A 26,211-nucleotide genomic window follows, 5' to 3' on the forward strand; every position below is an offset into this window, starting at 1 on the left:
AACAAGCTGGGAAGTAATTCTTTTCCAGATTATGAAAATGCATCTCTTAACAAGAATTTGGCTTGTGAAACCCTACAAGTATTGGATATCCCTTTTTTGTCAGCATTTTAAACATCGTTTTGACACCCTTATAACGTTACATAGGTCTATACGTAACGTACCTGCCCAATCTGTCCCCTTTTACGCGTGGTCGCTCCTGGGATCCACTAATCAATGGAAGTGGGCCCCCCGGGCGGCCTCTCGAGCTCTAGGAGGAGTCAAATGTGGCTTTGGAAAGTCGTCCTCAATGAGATATATCGCTGTTACCATAGTAGCAACCAAAATTTTGCACACGAAACGCATATTGAATGTTTCCGTCGCAGATGCGAAACGAAAAAAAAATCTCATGTCACACAATTTGCATTGCAGGACGATCATGATGACGGGCCCAAAAAGTCTCTTCCAAAATCAACTAACGTCGTAAATAAGCGTGCGCGTCCTCAAACGAAAGGTCCGGATTAGCGATTCAAGAACACAGTAAGTGTATTGACTATGCTCGTGCTGGGAGGTCTTTGTAAAAGATTAATGAACCGGATCAGAAGTTTCGTCCTAAGTTTCGCATCTGACGAAAAATTGCAAATATGTCGTTTGTCAAGAATCCAGGACGAAACTGCTGTTTTAATTCACCAATTTTCGACAAAGACTTCTTGGCTGCTTATTGTCATATAGGGCATTTGACAATACATTTTTCTATGTTCTTGAAATCCGTTGTGCGTCGATTAGCGAAAACTTTACAGGCGGGGAAGTTTCGGTGAACGATAATTAAGTCCCAGTCAAATAAATTCACGGATCCCGAAGGGCCTACACAGCAGTCCCCGGATCGAGCCGGTATAATCTACAATGATCTAGGGGTAAATTACAATTCGTCTACTGCCAACTCGCCCACTCATTACATGGTCTACGTTCAATTAGTCTAATACCATACCGTCAATCAGCATTTCGTCTAATAACCATTTGGTCCAATAATCACCGGTTCGTCTTGTTTTCATAACCAGTTGGTCTTATACCCATTTCTTTTCAATTTCATTTTGCCCAATTAACACTTAATCCAATTTACCTATTGGACCAACCCGATATTAAACGAATGGTGGGTGGACGAGATGGCAATTATACCCTGTGGATAATGGTATTATTGATGGTAGACGAAATGATAGTAGACGAGTTAGTAATTGGACGAATTGGCATTTTAAAAAGAAAAAAACTGGGGACGTCCGGGACTGAGTGTCGACGTGTAGACTGCATACAAGACATGTACCACGGGCCACAGAAATGGGGGGGGGGGGGAATCTGGGTGAGCCTCATCACCCCCCCCCCCCCCCCCACATTTAAACCGTTCTGTGGTCCCTACATACGATTAACACGGCGGCGGCATGGATTTAGCCGGACCAACACGGCATGGGATCTACATACACTGACCATAAGGCCGTCAGTACGGAATAACCCGGCAGCTACACGGACCAACACGGCAGCTTCACGAGACAACACGGCAGCTAAATACATGGAGCAACAGGGGAACGACTCAAACCATCCCAGATTGCTCTGCACACAGTAGTCCACAGATGACGTTGGATATTTTTCACCTCCCAATTACGGCTATTTGCAACACTTGAGTTCCTTCAGGGTTCATATTTTTGTCGCCGCGGAGGAAAACTAATATATAGTTCCCCGAGACACAAATATAACTATGAAAAGAACATGAAGTGTTATATTGTTACCAAAGGGAAATAAATGTAGGATAGGCTTATTTCTAGAAAATTTTGCTGCCTCACCATTTGATTACAGTTGCCGACCTCGGTGCGGTATATCCATTGGCTCTTCTCTTCTTCTCTCGCATCGTTTATAGGCGGATCCAGCGGGGGCGAGGGACCCGCCCCCCCCCCCCATATTGACGGTGCCCAAAAAGGAAACATAAGAAGAAGAAGACGAGTGAATAAGATAAGATTAGGGGAAGACTTGGAAAATAGTTGTTAAAATCTTTCCTGTCACTATTTAAAATGTTCGCTCGCGCTTCGCGCTCGCATTGCCTTTAAGGTGATTTACAAATATGGAGCTGAAAATATAACATTTTTTAGTCAATTAACAAAACATGTTTCAGCTCGGAAATCGAAATTTCATTATTTTGTTTGATTTACAAATTGATTGTTTAAAAATGGTCTGAATATTAACATTTTCTGCTCACGCTGCGCGCTCGCAAAATTTACCTACTAGGTACCTACTATTTTCCTGTATTCCATAAAGTCCTCAAATAACCCTATTCAGGTTAGATCGTCAGAACGTTTCAGCTAGCGCTGCACGCTCGAATTTTTGATGGGTGAGTTATGTATATCTCATTATCTATTCTATATTAAATTACTTCAAATCCCCTCTAATGTCAAATGATGAAAAATTCTGCTTGATTTTTCGCTCGCATTGTTGATTGTTGAAAATATATTAACTCATGCATCTCAATCATAATTACTACAAATTTTTTTCAAATGTCCACTTTTCAGGTCATAATATCAACAGATTTCACGCTCTCATTAGGCTTAGATTAATAAATGAGATATTAATTCAATAATCAAATGATTATTTTTTTAGAATGGGATATCGACAAGTTTCATCTCGTGCTTAGGAAGAGAAATAGGAAGATAGTCATCATTTTCATTTGATGACATGATTTTCTTATAATGTCCCGGTCCTATGTCAAAACTCAAAGTAATAGTAATGAAACATAGATCCATATCCACCTCACAATTCTACAAAGTGCTTGAAATACAGAGCTTAAATTTACCCTTTTTCAGATCGGAATATCAAATATTTTAAGCTCGTGTTTCGCACTCACTTTATTGACTTTCATGATAAAAAGGGTATGTAGAATGCCCAGATTCTAGGTCGAAATCTGAAACACACGCGCGCATGTTTATTCAGATACGCAGCTTGTTCTCTAATAAAATCATTATCCAGTTTCAGATCACAGTATCAAAAAATTTCTGCTCGCGCTTTTCGCTCGCATTATTAATGTGGGAAGATTTCCAATTACTTTTCATGATTTACTAAACATGAATAGAGTGTCCCATTTTAGGTGTAAATCTTGATTTTTTTCCGCCCGCGCTTTGCACTCGCATCTATATATACTTATCCTCTTCACAATTACCTTAGCTAGGGGTCCGCGGTCTCATTGTATGATTGTTGAAATATGTAGCGTCCCCATGGTTAACTGCAAGCAGCCGTTAACAGATCCTTTTTATATCAGATCAAAACATATATAAGAAATTTTTGCTCGCGCTTCGCACTCGCAGTAATTATTTAGTTGGATACATATCTCCGTTAGGATCACACAAATTGCAGAGAATGTTTACATTTTAGGAAAGAATATATAAAATTTTAAAAAATAGCTCGCGTTTCGCGCTCTCAGCGTTTAAATAAGGCTTATGAGATTATTATATATTTTAATTGATTTATAAGAATGAAGCTTAGAAGTGACTATTAGGACTACCCCTCCAAAGAAACAAGCAAAAATCACCTTCGAGCGACCGATCGGGGAAAATGTGGCTGACAAAAAAAAAATCCGCCCCTCCCTATTGGCAAAGGCTGGATCCGCCCCTGTTTGGCCCTGCACGCACACGCTTACGTGCATTATTTGTATAATGTTCATGACGACTTGTATCAAAGGACTATGTTTTGAATGTGTTTTTAACTCCCATTTTGAAATCGTGTTTACCGACAGCATCGGTAGCTAGGAAAAGTGTGTTAGGGATCCTACTCCCCCTACAACAAGACGTATCTTGTCTCCAACATTCACGTAAATTGTGTAAACCACGCTAGGATTAATTTATTTTCAAAATCTTTTCTTAATTTTTTGTTGGGGGGGGGAGGCTCCTATTATTGAAAGCGGACCTCTATAGGTCATGAATAGGTCCATTATTTACAACATATTTGGATTGTTTTATTCTAAAAGGAACTAAATACACATTTATCGTTTTATATCGATTTCTTAGATTTCTAGACACTTTCTTTTTTCACGGATTTAGTTCCTTTTCGAATGTTTTAAAAGAACCTTATTCGACTGTCCATTTTTTTTGTTTCGCCTGCATAGCAGAGCGAGACTATCGGCGCCGCTTTTCCAACGGCGGTGGCGACATCAACATCAAATCTTAACCAAAGCTTCAGTTTATAAGGTTTCCAAAAGTGCTCAATGCCAGTGCAGATCAATTTACATATATATTATGTGTAACGATATTATATTCCGCGTGTTGGATACACATGAAGAGACAAAAGAGACAAACAATATATCTTTGCCTCTTTTGTGTGTGTGTGTGTGTGTGTGTGTGTCTCTCTCTCTCTCTCTTTCTCTGTCTGTCTCTCTCTATATATATATATTACCATTTTGAAATTGGAATTGTCATTTCATGCATTAGATCGAGTTATTCTGTCTTTGGGTGTGTGTGGGTGGACTCTGGGGATTGAAACTCGACTTGCGAGCGAGTTTCCTCTTGGGCAGATTATTGTCTCACTCAAGGAAATGTGAGCGCGAAGCATGAGCGATTATTTTTTTTTCAATAGTGACCTGATTTTAAAACAATTATTAGTCGATTGTTTCATTCAATTTTCTTCCTTTGTTTACTTATCCTTTTTCTTCGTTTGCTCCTCCCCGTCCCTTTTTCCCCTTTTCACCCCTCTTTTTGTGATTGAAAACAAGGTGTTTGCACAGACCCCATACCCCTCCCCCACCCTGGCCACAGCCTGTTGACACACATGCTTATTAACTACATAAGTCTCGTGCCATTCAAAATTATATACCATCATGTTTATCACACTTGGGGACAGGGGGACGCGTTCCCCTGAAATATTAAGGTTGAAGGATAAAATGGATCATGGATGGTGTACCCCTGAGAAGTTTATCTTAGGTTTTATAACAAGCATCAAACTTTATGATCATCTTTGTTGCACTGTCCCCTCGCTTGATTCCTTGGTGTTCATTGACGGGGCTGATTTGTGGGATAATGACATGATACACTTTTTCGGAAGTTTTCTTAGTTACTCATTCAATAATCTACTCATTTAGATAATTCATAATTTGAAGAGGGAAAAGTCTTTGTATAAACAAAGGTTGTATCATCAGACTTTCCGCATGTTCGAGGTGCTTCACAGCTACATGTATATGCTCCATTGAACGCGAAAGAGCAGGGGAAAAATTCCCTGAGAGAAACAAATATTTTACAAAATATGCTCACTCAGGCGTGTGCTCCTTTTATGACGCAAATTGATTTTTGTATTATATTTTATCACGTTTGGTGCCTTGTCTGTATCAAGCTCTGTATGGCAAATCCAGATGTGTTGAAAGTCTACATGCCTGTAGAATGTAGTCATACCATTGTACTTTGCTATGCACATTTGGCATTGAATCGAGTGCCTTGTACTACTTGCGTGCAATAACGTATCATTTCTCATCCAATCTGATATCTCTTGCACATTTCGAAATGGCTCTGATAAACGTTTCACGTTTGACTGTGATAGGAGTCCTATCTATATTCACCTGCTTCATTCAAGGTAAATATAGCGTCTTATCCCCACTTTGTGCAAAGTATTTGATACGTGGAAATTTCCGAAATATAGGCCGATATCTTTTAAAGTCAGTATCTTTTTTTAAGTTCATTCCAACAAAAAGTTTATTTTAATAACAAGGGGAAACACAACAAGCATAACACTGGACATTTCAACACAAGTCAGGTGTAAAATAAGAAAGATATCACTGATATTTTATGTTTCGCTTGATCTCACCGCAAATCCTGTTTGATATGCATATGAGGGCACTACTGACGTCACCCACTTTTTTTTGCTTTTAGTATATGAAATGTGAAATATTATAATTTTCTCCCCTCCTCTTTGTCACGTGAAACACAATTCTATTACTCCTTGAACATGTACTTTCGTTGTTGTAGCATTCATGGATTAGGCAAGTTAATCCGTATTGTCAGATCTGTGAAAATTAAAATATGATTTAATTCAAACAATAAAACACAAAAGAAATAGCGGGTGAGGGTCATCATTTGCTCACTGATTTGCATGCTTGTAACTGAGTTTTACATATAAATGTTTCGTGAAAAATCTAAACTTTGAACAACAACAAAAAAAACTTTGTTTTACAACCGATTGTGACGAAATTTACAGCGCATGTTTGATTTTTCTCTATCGACTTGAATATATTCTGGAATGGACCTGACCGTGGGTATACATTTTTATCATGCATTTATGGACACGAAATCTCCAGCGTCATTTGAATGATACAAAATGATACATTCGTGGATAAAGTAATTGTTTTTCCTCTGGTCGGACTTTTAAGTCACATCCTTATCGGACTAAAAGTAGGATGTAAAAAGGTGATTTTTAGGGAACAGATTTTATGTGCTTGTGTATTCCTTTTCTCACCATGAAATAACAATAATTTTGGTCTTTGGTCCGACAGTCCGAGAACTATGTGTGCGTCTAAAAAATCCGCTATTTTCCCCCAAAATAAAGTTTTTGCCTTATGGAATTGTTTCTGTATCCTGCAAGAATTCCATTTATGCATGCTGGAAGAGTAAACGATGATTAAAAAAAACCTTGACACAATATTTGACCAAAACTCATATTTTTCTGCAGAACTTTGCATATGACTTATGTTTCTATAGAAGATGTTTCAGAATCACATTTACATGATGTCCCATTTGAGGTAGTTTATTGTCCCTATCAATATGACACCATTATAATTCAAATTGGGCGAAAATTGTGATGTCCCTGACCAAAACCATTCTTTAAAAGGATGTTGTCAAATTGCTGCTATGTCAAAAAGTCATCATAAAGAATTAGGAAGAAGGCCTATGAGAAAAAACTCTTTTTTAGAATACATATTGACACAACAGTACCCAACAGTACCCAAAGGTATATATTTTCATCGTGTATACACACACACACACACACACATATATATATTTATATATATATATATATATATGTGTGTGTGTGTGTGTGCGTGTATATAAATATATATATATACAGTGCGTCCCAAAAAAAACTATACACTTTTGAAATGGCTGCCAAATAAAAAAATATAGCAGTTTGGGGAAAAAGACTTACATATATGGAAAGCCAATAAAGTCAACTTTCAAATGACACCAAAAAGTTGGAAAACTGTTCATGCTTGAGCGAGCACTGCCCACTGAAACAAAGGGTATGAAAATTAGGGTGGGCTGGAATTAGCCTTCCAATTAATTTATGTCAGTTTTTAAGAGGCAAATCCTTACGAACTTGCAAAGTTAAGGGCGTTGTGATAAATTAATGATCAACCGTGACCAGTTTTGGTTGCTTATGCAAATTTTATAAATTATCAAATTGAAGTTTAATGCATGAGTGAACACAAATTACACTTTTTGGGCAGCATTTCAACTTTATCATTTGGATCTCTTTTTGGGCAGCATTTCAACTTTATCATGTGGATCTCAGCAGTGTGTTCATGGGAGTCGGGAGAATAGGGGGTGAGATAGGACTTAAGTGGGAGAAGTAGGTTGATGGAATAAGGGTCAACAGAACATTCAGCCCCCGCCCCCTCCCTCTTTCCCGCCCTCCCCTCCTGTTGAGAGACTGATGGCTATTTTCATGTACGCGTGACGTCCAGAGCGGAATGTTGATTTAATGATTAATTCTGAATTGGGGCATCAACTTTTTCCTATCAATCATTTCATCAACAATTTATCATTAAATCAACTCATTCAATGTGCAATGTGATCAATCAAACATTCAGTTTTTTTTTCAATAAATTATTTAATTAATCATCATAATCATTAAATTTCTTGGTAATAATTAAATAAAAAATTACCATCAGCCACCGGTCACTGGGCAGCTAAGTTTCGAATAGGCTACAATCCAGGAAGGGAGACAGAGAGGGGGGCTGGGAAATGGAGGTGGAGAGGGGAGGGTACATATGACTTTTAATTTGTAAAAGGACAAAAAGAAGAGGAATGCCCTTTTAACCAAGTGTTAGCGTATCTCGCCCTCTTGCTTGTAACAGGTACCATCACATTACTCTGACTCTCACGAACACAATTCTGAGGTCCACAAGATGAATATGCTACACTAAAATTACAATTTCTGTTCACTCATGCATTAAATTTCAATTTAGTAACTCATGAAATTTGCCTAAGAAACCAAAACTTATCTCACTCATTAATTTAGCTTAGCAAGTTCCAAAGGACTGACCACTCAAAAAATTGTAAGGCTAATTCCTGCCAAGCCTAGCCGAGCTTAGTGTCTGAGGAGGAGAGAAGCGGGGGGGGGGGGTTGAGATGGAGGGAGGGGTTGCTAAATGTTCTGTTGACCTTTCTCCCATCAACGTTCTTCACCTACCTAGGTCATATTACCCCCTCTTCTCCTGACTTTCATAAACACATTGTTGAGATCCACATGAAAAAAGACAAAATGCTGCACTAAAAATTGCAATTCACGATCACTCATGAAGTAGATTTCAATGTAATAAATTCAATTTAATAACGCATTAAATTTTCACAAACAACGAACTGATCACAACTGATCTTTAATTCACCAAATAACCCTCAACTTTGCAAGTACCAAACAAAAAACCTGAAAGAAATTGGAAGGCTAATTCCGGCCCACCCTAATTTTCATACCCTTTGTTTCAGTGGGCAGTGCTCGCTCAAGCATGAATAGTTTTCCAACTTTTTGGTGTCACTTGAAAGTTGACTTTATTGGCTTTCCATATCTATAAGTTATTTCCCCCAAAGTGCTATATTTTTTGTTTGGCAGCCATTTCAAAAGTGTATAGTTTTTTTTGGGACGCACTGTATATATATATATATATATATATATATATATATATATATATTGTAAAGAATGGATGAAGAGAACAAAGGTAGGCGTAGCTTAAATCAAGGTTCCCCAGAGCTATCTACCCTTTGGAAAAATTGGTGATGCCGAAAAAATGTCTCTGCCGGGAATCGAACCCGGGCCCCCAGCTTTGAACGCCGGTGCCTTAACCACTAGACCACAGAGACGGGTTAGTGGCTAGGGCGACCCCGATCCGATTGACCGTCAGATAGACAGATTTTCGACACCATGCCAATTATAATTTCCTTTGTCGGGTGAAGGTGGGTTTTGAACAATGACAAGCCGCCATGCCTCAGCTGGATCAAAGCTATTGCTTCGATACAGTACACGTATGGGAGAATACATACAAATGTGTAAAGTTATACATGTACAACAGCTTTTGGCAACTCTTTTAAAAGAGTTGCCAAAAGCTGTTGTACATGTATAACTTTACACATTTATATATATATATATATATATATATATATATATCCCAAGTCAGGAAAGACACTTTGCAATAGACATTATGTCACAGAGTTTCTATTTTGGTCAATAATGAAATATACCTGCAAGCGTTTATCATAAGTTTTTGAGTAATTTTTAGTATTTGTTTTTGTCTAGAGATAGATAGATAGATAAATGGTATTTATTGCTATAAAAATTCAATTAGCAGCCAAAGGCTGAATTACATGAATTTGTACAGAGTAAAATTTCAGTAAACAAACAAGCAAAATAGTAAAAAAATAATAACAAAGTATACTAATGTATAATATTGGAAAGGGGATACAAACAGAAAAGTATATACAGAGGGAGAAGTAATGTCAAATGCAGGAATGGGGAAATGTTAGGAGTAGACTAAAGGTATATACCTTTAACACAATGAATATTTTAACATAAATATATATTTAACCAATTTTGAATGAATAACAATACATGTAGATTAAAGAGTGGATTGTATGAAATAATACTTGCTTTTTAGAAAAGAAAAAAAAAGCTATTAATTTGGGTGAAATTGGAGGAAAACATGTATAAACATTATAAATGAAACAGTAATCTGGGTTCGAATTGTTCTCGATATGCTTGATAATGATTCTAAAGAAACACTGTGTTGGTGGTAATAATAATAGTTGGAGGAATCGGAGTAATGAATGAATTATCTCAAAAGGAATTTAAATTAAAAATAAGAGGACGTGGAAGTAATATGATCTGAATAAAAATATAAATATAAATGTAAAGTGGGTTATAATATTATTATCCAGTGATTTTTCGGAAAAGAAAGTTGAATGATTACTGGAGAAATTAACAATTAGAAAAATATTTCAAAAGTTAGTTACAGTTTAAGAGAAGCTACAAATAAATCAACAAAGGTATAAAGACATAGTTCTTCAGTCCATGGGATTTTAAAAGTCTCGTAAAGAAGGGGACTGGGCTGTTCCTGTAGCGATCAGTTCTACTTCTAGGTTCGATGCATATTCTTCTTGTTCTTAGTGTCCTTGTATTTGTATTCCCATCAAACCATGGGCACCCAGATTCAAAAGCTTTCCGAGCAAACTGTAAGCAAAGTTGATCGCGTCTACTTCTCAAGGTAGGCAGCTGTGCTGATTCGAGAGCATTCTCATATGAATGATATTGAGAGCCGAAGATGATTCTGAGGGCTCTCTTCTGCACAGCTTCGATGTTTTGGCTTTGGGCTGAGGTCAGCGAACCGTGCCAAATAGGACATGCGTATTCAAGTAGAGGACGCACGAATCCTGTGAATACGACAATTAAGTCTCGTAGTGGAAGAGCGAACCGTTTAAGAGATCTTACCATGAACATTCGACGGTTGGCTCGCGATACGATGTCACGAATGTAAGCGTCTCACTTGAGATTTCCTTGAATGATCACCCCGAGCAATTTCACCTCGTTTGCGGCACGCAGCTCCTCATTATTGAGATTCACTTGGGTTGGCAGAGGAAGATTTTTCTTGAAGCACACCTGCATGGTGGAACATTTCCTCGGGTTGAGTAGCAGATGGTTATTACGGCACCATGACTCAAGGATATTTCATTGTTGCATAAACTTCCATCCTCTGTTTAAAGATCAACTGTATGAATTATTAGTTAGTCCTATACAATATTCCATTTTAAAGATCGAAATCCAAAATGAAATTGACAAATCAGATATATCAATACTAGGTTTGTAAACTACTGAACACAGCAGTGTAAGCCGGTGAAAACCACGTGAAAGCCTACCGTCGACACTCATGAATATTTTTACCTTATAAGCAAAATGCTCAGCTGTCCATATGTGAATATGCATAGAAATTATATTGTTGCATTATTTAGGTCATTTATATCTCCCATTTGTTAATATACTCTTTAGCTCCAGTCTGGGTCTTTAACAGATTTGACAATAAAAGCCTTCTAGAGGGGCGATTCCACACTAGAACTTAAAAAAAAGTACAAACTCTGCCTGAAACAATTATTGGCAAAGCACGAGAAGATTGAAAATATTGCAGGTCAATGGAATAATGTATCATTGATGGTTCCAAATAATATATACAACATTTTCATGATCCATAATAGGGGCAGCCCTGATTTTTCCGAACCTGTTTTTGGCAATGTCCCGTACGACACATGAAAATGCAAAAGTTTTTCCTACAATTTTATTTTTGATGATGCAATTTCACAATATCAGTTTCTCTTTCTTTGACCCATGGGTGATCGATTTATCCCATAAGGATCTAATTACTGCCCTTCATTGTTCAATAATTGTCCTATTAAAAGTTGTCCCATACGACACACAATATATAATGCATTTAATTGCAGGATTTGGATTCAGAAAGTTTAAATAGTAGGCCTATTTTAATTCAAGTAATTGATTTGACATAAAGTGCACTGAAAAAGTACTTTTTTTTTATCTCCATAGAACATGAAATAGGTGATTCTAACCATTTTAATTGATTTCATGTAGGTGTATTCTTTTGTGAATCCCGTCAGCTAAACTGATGATTTTCACTGCTCAGAGCAGGTTAATTTCTTTGTCATTGAGCTTGAAAAGAAAACCTATATAATTGATTCACCCTAGCCTGGAAGATGACTTCCTCTTGCATGCTAATGTGGAATTATTATAAGATGTAAATAAAAAAAACGTATCAATCATCTATTTGGACTGCCCTTGATGATCACAATTTTTTTTTTATATACAGTATTGAAACTCCTTACTTTTTTTCAAGTTGTAAAACAAAATCTAGAAAATAAAAAAACCATGTTGTTTAAAAAAAATCTGGAAAATAAGACAAACCATATGGTTTCATTAAATGCAGGAATGTTTGAAAAAGTAGAACCGCATTTCGTTTGAAAAACATATTTTGTGGAATTACAAGTGATAGTTGTGACATATATCATGTATATATACATTTTATATGAAAAAATTATAACATTTTAGCCCCATAATTTACACAAACAGTTTCATTCATTTATAGTTTAAATAGTGTATTGGAAATCATCAATTAATTCACTAAAATATAACTTCACACAAAACCTCAAGTTTTTCAGATCGTAAACATGCTGTGAACTCTTGTACATTTCCCATCATGAAAAAATGATAACATATTGTTCCCGATTGTATATATTGAGGTTACTTTATTATATTGTCCTGAATGACTACTTATTAAAAGACTTTTCATTAAAAAGGAAGAATTTAGGGGCAATGCTCCCCTTCTGATTGATAAAAGTTCATTGTTTTATTCAGGCTGCCGAATACAACAAGCAAGTGCCTGTACAACACACAAGTGTCCCGTACGATACATTATTTTGTTTATAATATATTGACAGAAATATTCAGCCAATAGCGGTTTCTAACATAATGAATGTCTTTAGTTTGATAGGATTATCATTATCATCAGCCAAATAAAGTGACTGAAGAAGTCAAAGAGACATAAAGTAAGAAAGTTTGGCTTCAATTTAGAGATGTCCCTCACGACACATTTTGAGTGTCCCGTACGCCACGATGTTCTCGAAAATTTTGATTTGCTTTATTTATTCATGAATGTTTATTTGGCTTCCTCTCATAGATGTGTTTGTTCTTGGGTAATTTAATATCAATTTGAGTTCAGTTTCTATGAAAATTATCTGTCCAACTCACAGATTTTAGAGTACAAACTTGAGGTTTCTAAAAAGCCACCTTTTCTGCGTCCGTACGACACATTACTATTTTAAATCTGTATTTTACAGGATGTGAATTCAAGTCACGTTAAGTCTTGGTTTTTCTAACACTCTGGTAGTACTTCCTGATCACCGTAGTTACTGGAATACTTCTTGTTTTTCTTGTCAAAAAACTGTCAAATATTATCTAAATGTCCCGTACGACACGTATGGAATCGCCCCTCTATTGAACCATGAGTAAAAACAAGTTTAATTCCATTTGCCTAGGGAGGAATAAAAATAGTTCATATTATAATAAGTCCTCTGATTTCCATACCAACCAGGACGTGCATGTAATGTGTAATTTGCTTATTTTACGTCCAACTTTGATTAAATTTAATTTGGGGAATAATAACATGATGGACTCTTTTTTTAAGTTTTGTTAGTTACTCATTCAATAATCTACTCATTTAGATAATTCATAATTTTAAGAAAAAAGGTTTTTTATAAACAGAGGTTGTATCATCAGACTTTCCTGCGTGTTCAAGGTGGTCCACAGCTATATGCTCCATTGAACGCGAAATAGCAGGGGGGGAAATTACCTGAGAGGAAACATTCTTTTACAAAATATGCTCACTCAGGCGTGTGCTGCTTTATGATGCAAATTGATTTTTGTATTATATTTGATCACCTTTGGTTCCTTGTCTGTATCAAGCACTGTATGACACATTCAGATGTTGAAAGTCTACATGCCTGTAGAATGTAGTCATATAATTGTACTTTGCTATGCACATTTGGCATTGAATCGAGTGCCTTGTACTACTTGCGTACAAAAACGTATCATTTCTCATCCAATCTGATATCTCATGGACATTTCGAAATGGCTCTGATAAACGTTTCACTTTTGACTCCCATAGGAGTCGCATCTGTATTCTCCTGCTTCTTCCAAGGTTAATGTAACGTCTTTTTCCCACCTTGTGCGAATGACAATGAGTACAAATTTTGGAACTACGACTCTCAGACTTTTTGGTTGATTCTGTGCCCCCACTAGCCTGATTTTTGTTAGTGTCTTTGTCCTTGCTAGCATATTTTCCCTCACCAAGTTTATTGTTGGATTCAAATGACCCTTTACCTTTCTTTTTCCAATAATTCTTGAAAGGAGGCCTATCTCCACTACCCTTATGTGTGACCTCAAATTCATCAGCTACTATGGCTGCTTTACTGACTTCAGTAACTCTATGATCATCTAAGTGAGATTTATCGGCAAAAGGAAGACTCTTTTTGAATTCTAGGAGGACAACTTCCCTTAGGCGAACAAAGTCTTGGTCAACTTTCAGTGATCGGTACCACTTATCGAACATCATTTCTTGTTCCCTAGCAAATTCTACATCTCTGGCCTGATTGTCTTTGCATGTTCCTAAATTGATGTCTGTACGCTTCAGGAAGCAACTGATAATACACATCAAAAGGATCTTATTCGTCAGCCATTTGAGAGAACAAATGTCACCCTGACCTCCTCTCATATATCATGCATTAAAGAGTGGAACAATTTACCTGTTGATATAAAAAATAGTAAAACTCTTTTCATGATCAAAAGATTATCAAAAACTTACTTTCTTGACAGATTATGATTATTTTTCCTTCAATATGTATTTTAAGTTGATGTATTTTCATTTAAGTTGATGACCTACTCAGAATTTATGTTTAGTATGTGCATATGTGGGTGAATGTGGTTGTGTGTGTGTGTGTATATATGTGTGTTTGTAATAGTTTTCCATTTTATTTTTAGCATCTTAACCTTATATGTATTGTTTTGGTCTCTCTTTTTGTATCTTGTAGATTAGTATATCATATGTTGTATGTTAATAATCATAAGTATTCCAGGGCCCTACTCACAAGCTTTGCTTTTAAAGGGGTCCTAAAACCAATTCGTCTATGCTATAATCTACATGTAATTGATGTATGTTTATGTACTCATTTACATTGTATGTATATCTATTTTGATTATGATGTGATGTTTTTGGTTTTGAATAAATAAACTTGAACTTGAAACTTGAACTTGATATGCATTGAGAATTGTTTCTTTTACTGTAGAATAGTCACATGATTGCATTTCAGAGAGCGAAGAATAGACTTTTGCAACAAACAAAAACACTTTGGAGAAGAGTCCAGTATTCCTCGGGCCAATTTAGTCTCTTGGCCACTTTTTCAAATGACACAAAATATGTATCAACTCCCTCTTCATCAAATTTTGGCACAAGGCGAATGTTTTTCGCCACATCAAACCCTTTGGGAGATTTATCTTTAACAGAGTTTGTGTTTGCATGAGCTAACTCCATTTCTTTCAACATTAACCGGTACTCCAATCTCATTTTCTCCATTTCAATGTTTTCTCTGATTCTTTCCTTTTCAAGGTTTTCTTTGATTCTTTCCTTTTCAAGGTTTTCTTTGATTCTCTCTTTTTCCAATTCAATGTTTGCCAGTTGGATCTGAGCATCCTCTGACATATTGATAGAAGTTTCAGACTCCTCTGTAAGCTTCATGTGACTAGCTAACAAGTCAATTATCTCTGCCTCCTTTAAACCTGGGGCGAGAGATACACCCAAATCACTGGCGTAAATCTGTGTTGATGGGTGGGGGGGATGACTGAAATATTTTGGCATTTTTTTGCAATCATGTTTTTAGATATGCAAGGAATTGTCACGGCATGGGGGGGGGGCACCAGCAAAATTTTTGAATGACTGAGTGAGTGACCTAATAGAGACATTTTAAGGACAATGTCATTAAACGGATATGTATCTCACTGATCAAATAAAGCGAGCGCGAAGCGCGGGCTGAAATTTTTTTATATTCACACCTTAAAAGGGACATAATAATCAAATTTGTGTAATCATGATAGGTACCTGTCTCGCTTAACAATGCGAGCGCGAAGCGCAAGCTGAAAACTTAGATAATTCAGACCTGAAGTGGGGCATTCTAAGGTTTCTTTGTAGGAATTAACTAGGACCATAGGTATTTCATTAACCAAATGATGCGAGCGCGAAGCGCGAGCTGAAAATTTTTGATATTCAGATCAGAAGAAGGGACATTTTAAGGACTGATTTTAGGAATTCATGAAGAGCAGACATATCTCACCAATCCACTAATGCAAACGTAATCACGGACAGGAAATGTTTCATATATACGAAGACCTTAACATTGGGCAATCACTTTTGAGTCATGAAAAAGAAGCATATGTCACTACATAAAACAATGATAACTCAAGTGCTAGGAAATATATTTGGTTTATATCGACTTGAAAACGGGATGTTTTAGTACAAAAGGATTATATATCTCGTTAAACAGACAATGCGAGCACCAGGAACAATGAAGACGTAGGCCCTGGGCAAATTATGTTTCATAAAGTTATGATACAAATGTTTCGTATGTTATGTAACTTAACATAATTATAATATAATATAACATTATAATGAATAATATTTTCTTCTTTCCCACTACGTTTCTCTTCCTTTCTCCCTCTTTTCTCCTTTCCCCCCTTTCCCCGTTTTTTTTTTGTCAGCCGATGGGGGGGATGTGCCCCCCATGTCCCCCGTAGTTACGCCACTGTATGTCCATATGGCAAATACCCCTCCAATATTATTATCTTTTTTACCCCATGATGGTTTAATGGTTTTATTAGAGATTACATTAAAAAAGAATTGACATTCCATCTTAATCCCTTCCCAAAGACCCCAACATTGATGAATTGGAAGAAACGGGGGTTTCTCTTCAATTTTATAATAAGGACATAAGTATTTCGTTTGGAAATGGTGAACTGGCTCTTTATTTGCATCTTATGATTCAATAATATTATTTTATTTGTTAAGCGGTATTTTTTGAAGAATTTTCACCAATAAAACAATTATCTCTTGTGCCGATTTTTTTTCATTTCTTTCGTAAAAAGTGGGGGGTGTTTGTACAGGCCATCCCCCCCCCCCTCCTCGAAAAGTGGGGGGGATATATCCCCCCATCCCCCCGGGATTTACGCCAGTGACCCAAATGATCACAAACAGTTATCAAATCATCTTTCTTCAATGACTTCAAATTATCATATGACAATTCTGGCATTGCAGGAAATTCTTCAACATCAAATGTAGCCATAGTGGAATATACAGAAATACAAGCAAGTAATAACACAGTACAGTATATTCTAGAACTTTCCAAACATTTCCAAAATGTTTTCAATTCAAATTGGCTTTTGTTTAAAATTTGACTTTCTTCTCGAAATGGCTTTCTGTGCAAATTGGCTTTCGTTTCCCGGACAAGCCCCCTAAATTATTTGTTACGATACTGCAACAAATAACAAGCAAAATTTATTTTTTGAATTTAGATTTGATTTCCTTTTTTATTACAGGAAATATAACATTAATACCAAAACATAAATAAATCCACATTGGTCTTACATCAATCTCTTGAAGTGCTGATAATACTCAAGTTCCAAGTTGGCTGGCGAAGATTCCGTAAATGAAAGTTTACAATGATGGCGATGATGAAACTTATGTTGAAGCACGACGAATATCCAGAGTCACTGTAACAAGTTCAAATGTCAGTGAAGACGATTTTGATGATGATTAACAGTCAATTTCAGCAATCCATGGGTTGAAAAGTGTTTGTTAAAACAGGTTGATGATCTCGATGTGAACTGAGAATTCCTCTCTCAAAGTAACTGCAAACAGTTCATTGATGGCGTGTAAATAATTCCACAGAAGATAAATATTCCAGATGGAAATAAAGTCTGCTCTGACATAAAATCTGGCGTGAAACTCTGAGTTCTGGTCTGATATCATGTGATGTGATCTAGTATGATGATGTCCTTGAAGAAACTGCCAGCTTATATATACAAATTCCAACTATTCTGGAAGTTTCTAGTGATTGTCTACATTAAGAACATTCTCCTTTTTTCTTTAGCAATTAAATTCTAAAACATTCCTGAATGACCTCAGTGAAATTAACATGTCGACAACATAGCTAATTCTGTTGTTCATTTTCACTACCACTGGAATCCTATTGTTCTTTTCCTCTGCCTGAGGAATCTATTGGGGAGCAATCTAATGTTTGGCAGTCTGTTCAGAAATAACAAAATTTCTCTGCCCTTAAATAGGTGTAGGCATTCTGGAATATTCTTAAAGAGAAAATAACTTAACAAATGATTGTAATTTCTCTTACATTTCTTCTTATATATAACAATATTTTCTGGAATGGACCTGACCTTTAACGTGGATATACACTTTTATCATGCATTTATGGAAACGAAATCACCAGCGTCATTTGAATTATATATACAAAATGGTACATTCGTGGATGAAGTAATTGTTTTTTTTTCCTCTAGTCGGACTTTCAAATCACATCCTTATCGGACTAAAAGTAGGCTGTAAACAGGTGATTTTTAGGGAACTTATTTTATGTGCTCGTTTATTCCTTTTCTGAACATGAAATAATAATTTTAGTCTTTGGTCCGACAGTCCGAGAACTATGTGTGCGTCCGAAAATCCGCTTATTAGCTAGGGCCATTATGGTATGGTCACATCCCATCTACATTTTAATTGCAGTAAATTTACAGAGTTGACATCAGTTACATTATTAATTCTTCAATAAAAGCTTTGTAATTGCTCCCATAAAATAGGTACATTAACCTCGGAAGTACCGGACGATACCGTGTTAACTGATGGACAGAAAACGGTACGGATGGGCGACAGTGTTGTCCTGACATGTCGGTTTCGAGGCTCACCATTGGCTGTCTACTGGAAGAAAGGTGACGACCCAAGAAGGGCGCCAAACCTTGTATCATGGATTCCTACTGATGACGTCACCGGTTTATGTGAAGGTCAAAGGCCATGTGAGATCATGGAGATGAATGAAGATCGATCTTTGGTCATCAAAGAAGTCAGCATTGCCGAGGAGGGTCGATACATCTGTCGAGTATCGAACTACAAGGGATACCTCATTCACAACTTTACAGATATCCGTGTATTTGGTAAGTCGTGCATATTATATCGGTGCTGATATTGATACGTTATTACCATTACCATCAATGATACATGTACAAGAGAACAGATATGTCTAATATACACACAGTAATGACAGTGGCGTATCTAGGGAGGGGCAAGGTGGCACGTGCTTCGGGCGCGAAATTATTTTTCCCCCGCAGTTCCGGACCCCATGTCTACATATTATGAATATTCGTGACTTGAGTCTTCGAGATAAGAGACTACCAAACCCATTGGTCTATTAAAGTAAAGTTCCGAATTATCCACTTCTAAGTTAACCATGAGTCATGACATTGATAAGGCTAGCCCTAGCCTATCCTATACAACATGTTGTCTTGCCATTAATGGCAGTTTGATAAGTGTTTAAGAATTGGATCTAGATATAGATCTAAGGCCTATGTAAGGCTAACGGTAATTTGAGGGTGCTGATTCATTCGTATCAACGTGAACGGTAACAATTAGTTTTGTGAAAAATAAGTCCACGCGAATGCGTACTCTTATTTGGTTTAGAATCGTTTATATTTCATGTAATAAAATAAAAGTAATCAATAGTGAGTGGGAGATGTCAACAGTCATCATTTGCATACACTGTTGAGTGACATTAAGTGAAATTATAAAATGTCACAACTTCCTTATTTTGCATCCAATTTTTATGAAATTTTCATTGTCGTGATTTTTGGATTTTGTTCTTTTTGTTACAAAACAACTTTTTGTTTGGGGTGCACTTGCCATTTCAGTGGGTTGTATCTGCTTCAATAATTCTGACGTGATATACATGTTTTTTTCCTAAAAACATCAAAAGGAAGGAAACGGAGCGATGGGGTGTGACCAAATTCTACCTATGGATAAAATAATTTTCACAATTTCATTTTTTAACCTATGCATAGATTTATTTTTACGCTTTTCATTTCCTTGTCCTCTTATTTTGTAGCGCCTCCCTCGGAACCATATCCACGTATTGAGAAATGCCAAGAGGAACCCGTCAACAATGCTCCGCAATATTGCAGCCTCCCAGCTTTTGACAGTGTCACTATCACCTGCACCGCATCGAATTACTTTCCCGACATTGATCTGTTCTTCATCCACGAATCTATTACGACGAACGCAACATACTCGCATACCGGCATCGAGACAAACGTGGACGGCACTAAAAACAGATCGGTTTCCATCGTCGCCAAGCCGAGTGAAACCCCCTATGTGTGCGTGGCGTCCCGTATCCCTGGATCGCAAGACCGAAGGACAGTGAGTGTAACAGTGTATCCTATTGATACAAAAGTTGCCATGACGACAGCACAAACTAATCAAACGACTCCACCTCACCAGAGACATGTAGCAGCCAAAGTTGGTAAGCACTGTATCTTTGTGAGACCTGTGTTAATATAGGTCTCTGCTATGTTCTTGCGCTATGATGAATATGATACATTGTGTGTACGTGTGTGTTTGTGAATGGGTGTGTGTGTTGGGGTGGGTCAGTTCCTTTCTTTTCTACTGTGATTTCATTGTATGTGGTAGAGGTTGTTCCCTTCGTGCATTGGGAGTATATTTGCAGTACCAATTAATATATATTATACAAAATTTCGAAAGGGAACCATCTACATGTATCATAAAACATTAATGTTTGATTATCTATACTTTCTCTTATCAAAGGCAATTCATGTTGCTTAGCGTTGCAGTAGTGTTACCGACGATTTCCATAAACAACCAGTCAGGACAAGGATCAAAAACAGAAGAAGAAAAAAATACATAAACAAATTTGTCAAGCAATATATTACATACATGTGGAATAAGTAGGCATAATACCATTTTATAAATGTATATTTGCTTAGAATTCAAAAGTTTTTTTTATAGCACATGTTTACAATAAAGAATTTATCAGGAAAACATTTATGTATTTAACTGTTTAATGTTCCCTTCTCATCCAATGGAAGAAATGTATACTTTCGAAGCTTATGATTGCTACATGATGTAGTATTACATACTTGACATTAAGTAATTCTCAATGTTACATTTGGTATTGTTTCTCTATCTTTGTGTGATATAGTTGTACCGCTTATTCTGATAATATTGGTAGCGGTTCTCGTTTGCGTCATCATCTGGTGGTATAGGAAGAAGCGGGCATCGAATTACGGTATGTATATCATCACCTAATCATATTCTTTCATATTCAGTAACATGCAACAAGAGAATGAATGAGAGATTAATTAAGAAATTAAAATGACAAGCACAACAGGGTTCTTTTTAAGGTCGTAGACCTAAAGAAATAGCTTAAACCTTAAGCCGGTTTCGTTTTTCTAATAACTAATCGGGCTACGTACCTGTTTAATGAAGACTAAATCGATAATAAATCAATCAATAAATGAATAAAAACAAACAGTCTGGTAAAAGGGGTAATCACCACAAGCTAATAAAATCTGTAATTCATACATGCTTTATACAGGAACTACTCTGTAGGGGAAGCTATCATGATTATTGAAACTTCCACATGTATTAGTTTAATAAATTTAGATGATTAAAAGTTTTTATATCCCTCTTTTAAATATTCATGAGTATTATTCTAGATAAACGATTGGTCAATTCGTGATCATGTGACAATGTATAATTTCAATAGGAAGACACATCGCTGCAATTAGCTCTGTATAGTTCACAGTTCGTTTCACTTGATTGTAATATTTCTGAACGTAAACCTGTCCTTTGTGGAGTTCCACAGGGCAGCATTCTTGGCCCACTTTTGTTACTTATATAAATGCTATTGATATGTCATCTAGATTGCTTCAATTTATACTTTTCGCTGATGATTCTAATATATTTCTGTCGCACCCCGACCCAGAGCAATTGACACAAATATTCAATGACGAACTAAAAAATGTTTCGAATTGGATAACAACTAACAAACTCTCTCTTAACCTCGAAAAAACTAGCTACATGCTATTTAGCAACAAGATTACGACTGTACCAAAAGATGTAATTATAAATGATACTGTCATTCAAAGAGTGCGATCTACTAAATTTTTGGGACTGATCATTGACGAAAAACTTTCTTGGTGTCATTAGAAAATTAAGTTCCTTATACCCCATTATATTTTGTTATCATTGTATTCAACTTTAATTTTACCTTACTTGAATTACGGAGTTATTGCAGGCGAGTTCCTTTCATTTACCTTTTAAATAGAACATCGTTTGCACATAAGACATTTGTTTTTAATGGTCCAAAATTATGGATTTTTTTTTCAAAGGATATTATACAATGTAATTCAATACAAAATTTCAAAGGAAAACTTAAAAAATATCTTCTGAATTCATATTAGATTATCGTTTCTTCACAAAGTAATGTAATTCAGAACTTAACAGAAAATTAGTTAACTTATTACCATCCTTTATAATTATCATTGGACTTTTCGTCTGACCAAAGCCTTTGACTTGGTCAGCACGAGTGCACTTTTTAGCCTCCTGTAGAAGATAGGCTCCCCAAGACTGATGGTCATATCATTCCATGTACGCAGTTTGCTGCAACGCTGGAACATCTGGTAGCGTCCCTCAGTTCCTAGCTGTAGTGTGAAGCAATTAGGCTGCGCCTGGCCCTGACACTCGTTGGGATCTTCTTCTCCATGCTTCCCCAGTATGCATATGGCGAATGCACAGAAGGCATCTACATATATATCCGTACCACAGCAGATGGGGAAACTCTTCAACATCGACCGGCTACGTGTCAAAACACTGGTCAGGTCGTGAGATGTTGTACGGCAACTCGACGTCGCACCTGCCTTTCATAAAGAAGCGTGAATAGGCCTACAAGACCAAGTCATACAGCCGCCTGTCCTGTGAATGTAATGAGTTTGGATCATCCATCAGCCTGTAAGACAGAAATCCTGATCGACTCAAGACACTGACTGTCCTCCAGATATATCGATCAACAGCACGCACACGTCTGGTTGTGGTGGACTCCTCACCTACCTTGGATTGACTATATGTCTCTCATTCCCTTTCACTGGACAAGGAGATAAGCACAAGGATATAGGAAAATCTGTCACAGCCATGGCCAAGCTCCTCGCCGGAAATAAGTCCTTGAAAACGTACGCCGATCAAGAAAAGCGGCGAAACATCTTAAATGTCAGCTGTCTCGGACGTATCCTGCACGTTAAATGGCAGGACAGAGTGAAAAATACAAGGCCCTTCAGCGTACGTGCATGCTGGCATATTCTCGTTCCTTAGTGCCTCAAGTGTTTTGGCAAGTTCGCCGCATGAAACTTTGGCAAATCCTAGAAGGGATTCGCCAACGTAAGGTGAGTTGTGGTCCCCAGATAGATCACACCTCTGTTATAAACACACCTGCAAATGTGACATAAAACTTGCCCGCATAAACACTAACAATTGTGAAGATGTATTATGGTAGTCGCCATTGATGGAGAGCTACTAAGTACAGGGATCAAGACGTCAGAAAGTAATTGGAATGCTAAATTGGCAGACCAAGGACCAAGGAGGAAGGCTTGGGCAGCATTTATATCTGAACCTGAAAATATGGTGAAAACACTTTAACATTCAAATAAGACTTTAAAGCCTCTTCAGTGCAAAAGTATGTATGGACATTAAAAATATTAATAAAAACACGCAGAATGGATCATAGCGCCTAAACCTAAAGATGATTCATTCTAAGGTGAGCAGTTGGTGTCGAACGTCTGACAACATCTCAGATCTGAATGAAATCCCCTTACATAAGCTCTTACACTATTATAAGCCTCAGAAAGTTATTTTCAAGATGGCGTTTGCGGCCATCTTAGAAATGATCTGAAGATTATCCGTTATTGTAAAATTACATCAGAAATTGAATCAACATACCAAATGACTCACGAATAGAGATATTATTCATGATTCTGGGGCAAAAGATTCAAAAGCTAATATTTCAAGATGGCGTCATCTGGCGGCCATCTTCGATTTGACCTGAAGATGACATTATATTGCAAAATAGATAGCAGAAAGAGATTCTACACACCCTAAACCCATAAACAGAGGTATTACTCATCATTCTGGGACAAGGGGTTAAAATTCAATTTTTCACGATGGCATCTGGCGGCCATATCTTGAATTTGACCTGAAGATGACATTATATTGCAAAGATAATGATAGAAATGGATTCTACACACCCCTAAACCGCCAAAAGGATTTATTATTATTATTTTGGGGCAAGCGGCTTCAAAAGTTAGGGTTTCAAGATGGCATGGCGGCCATTTTGGATTTATGCAAATTAGCAAAATTGCCCAAACGTTCTAGGACCCCATTGCAATACGAATCAAGAAAATAAATTCATCGGAAAGCACATTTCTAGGTTCGGAAACTATCAAATCGACTATTCTTATTTTGGATATGTACCGATACCTTCCCTGGTGACTTATTGTTGGTTTTAGGGTGGCTGGACTCATTTTGTTGTTATTCTGAAGATGATGATGATTATTATTATTAATATCATTATTATTATCACTTTTATTATGATCATTATTATTATTATTTCAGGGAAAGGGGACTTGGAAGCGTCGCCTTTGCGCCCGATGCAAGATATCAAAGGTAAGTCTATCCCATGCATATCATCTTAATCCATATTTCAGCCTTTTCAAACAAAATCATTTAATAGCACACTATAATTTTTGCTTCCCTTCTCTCTTTCTCCCTTTCCTCACTGTGAAGAAAACCTACGTGCACATTCCATCCCTATAGAGTACCGAAGTATGACGTCACTGTCATGACAACGAACCAGCTGGTTATAAACAGAGTCGCAGTTGACGATCGTCTATTTGCATTTGCAAAAATTATCATCATTCTGAGGTTGCAAGCGATGAAATTCCGTTAGCGGCCATTTCTCCAATGAGAAACACGCTCCGGGTTCATTTGTTTAGAACCAGGCCGTCATACTATGGCAACTGACGTCATTGCTTCGGATATTTCCGTATCCCTAACTTTTTTTACAAAAAAATCAGAAATTGAGCGACTAATTCTCAATTTATTTTGCCAAAGCAAATGTCCACTATGGTGATATTCACGTTGTGGGTTTTTCACTATGTAAATTTATTCAGTGTTAAGGGGAGCGGTGGGTGAAGTAACCGAAACTTTGTGTGGTCTGTTGTAACTGTGTCTTAGAATTAACTAGTCCACAAAATGCACATTAAGAGATAACCATCGATAATACAGAGATTTAATTTTATTTCGCTCCGTGGTAGCATACTGGTATGAATGTATTTAGGGTGTATTCGTATGTTCTCATTCAAGCGGGCCTATATTTTAAGACTACACAACTCATAATGTTGCATTGTGTTGTCCAGATGTGAGTAGTTGAGGACTTGAGGTGGCGCTATATTAAGACTGCTAGTTCGTTGTTGCTTTATCACAGTGTGAACCGGTGTGGAAACGTGTTCCAATTTATCACAGTGGAATGACTATGTGAACACACCGTGAAACACAGTGTTGTTGCAGTGTTTTCACAAGGCGTTCTTTCCAGCAGGAAAAAGTATTCATGAAACAGTACTTCAGTTGTATTTTGTGATTATTATTACCATTATTATTATTTATTGCTATTATAATTATAATTAGCATTATGATCATTATTATTATTATTATTACTACTACCTCTACTATTATTTATATTTTCATCATCATTATCATTTACACATTGACATTGTTGACATTGACATTATTATTATTGTTGTTGATATTATTATTACTTTTATTATTATTATATCAACTTTCAACTCTCTCCGTAGGGAAAGTTTCTTTTTATGAATTATGGAACTTGATACATCACATGGAATCTACATACTCGAGAAAACTACGGGTGGCCCTCATCAACCTGAATATATGTCGGGCAGAAGATGAACTATCTGCAGACAATGCCTATAATTCGCTTTGTCAATGGAAGGATACAAATACATACGATGATGAAGCTGCGGTGCTGAAAAATGCATTAACTGGACATGCACTTAAGCCATTATGGGAAAAAATGTGCGGTGAGATTTCGTCTTGATACAGCTTATAGTTACGAGTTGCCCCTTTAATTGTTATAAAGAGGATGTGAAAAAGAAGTGCGAGCATTATCCAATCAAAGTGACAACAATCGTGGCCAGGAAATTCAAATGGGTGTTGTCTAATAGTCCACTAATATCATTATCTGCGACCTTTATTTTTAAAGAATCTTGAAT

At 36.7% G+C, this 26,211-nt stretch overlaps 1 protein-coding gene across 1 annotated transcript in view; it reads left to right on the forward strand.

The window, feature by feature from the left end:
• The first annotated feature begins 5,388 nt into the window (after positions 1-5,388).
• LOC129266790 (uncharacterized) overlaps positions 5,389-26,211 on the forward strand; it is a 28,377-nt gene continuing 7,554 nt past the window's right edge. The window contains exons 1-6 of the mRNA XM_064103613.1: positions 5,389-5,568; positions 18,667-19,017; positions 19,962-20,375; positions 21,072-21,158; positions 24,536-24,586; positions 25,777-26,019. Coding sequence (XP_063959683.1) covers positions 5,499-5,568; positions 18,667-19,017; positions 19,962-20,375; positions 21,072-21,158; positions 24,536-24,586; positions 25,777-26,019 — 1,216 coding nt within the window. The 5' untranslated portion in view covers positions 5,389-5,498. The remainder of the gene's footprint in view (positions 5,569-18,666; positions 19,018-19,961; positions 20,376-21,071; positions 21,159-24,535; positions 24,587-25,776; positions 26,020-26,211) is intronic.

This window comes from Lytechinus pictus, chromosome 8 (genome assembly GCF_037042905.1).
Source record: "Lytechinus pictus isolate F3 Inbred chromosome 8, Lp3.0, whole genome shotgun sequence".
Taxonomy (NCBI): domain Eukaryota; kingdom Metazoa; phylum Echinodermata; class Echinoidea; order Temnopleuroida; family Toxopneustidae; genus Lytechinus; species Lytechinus pictus.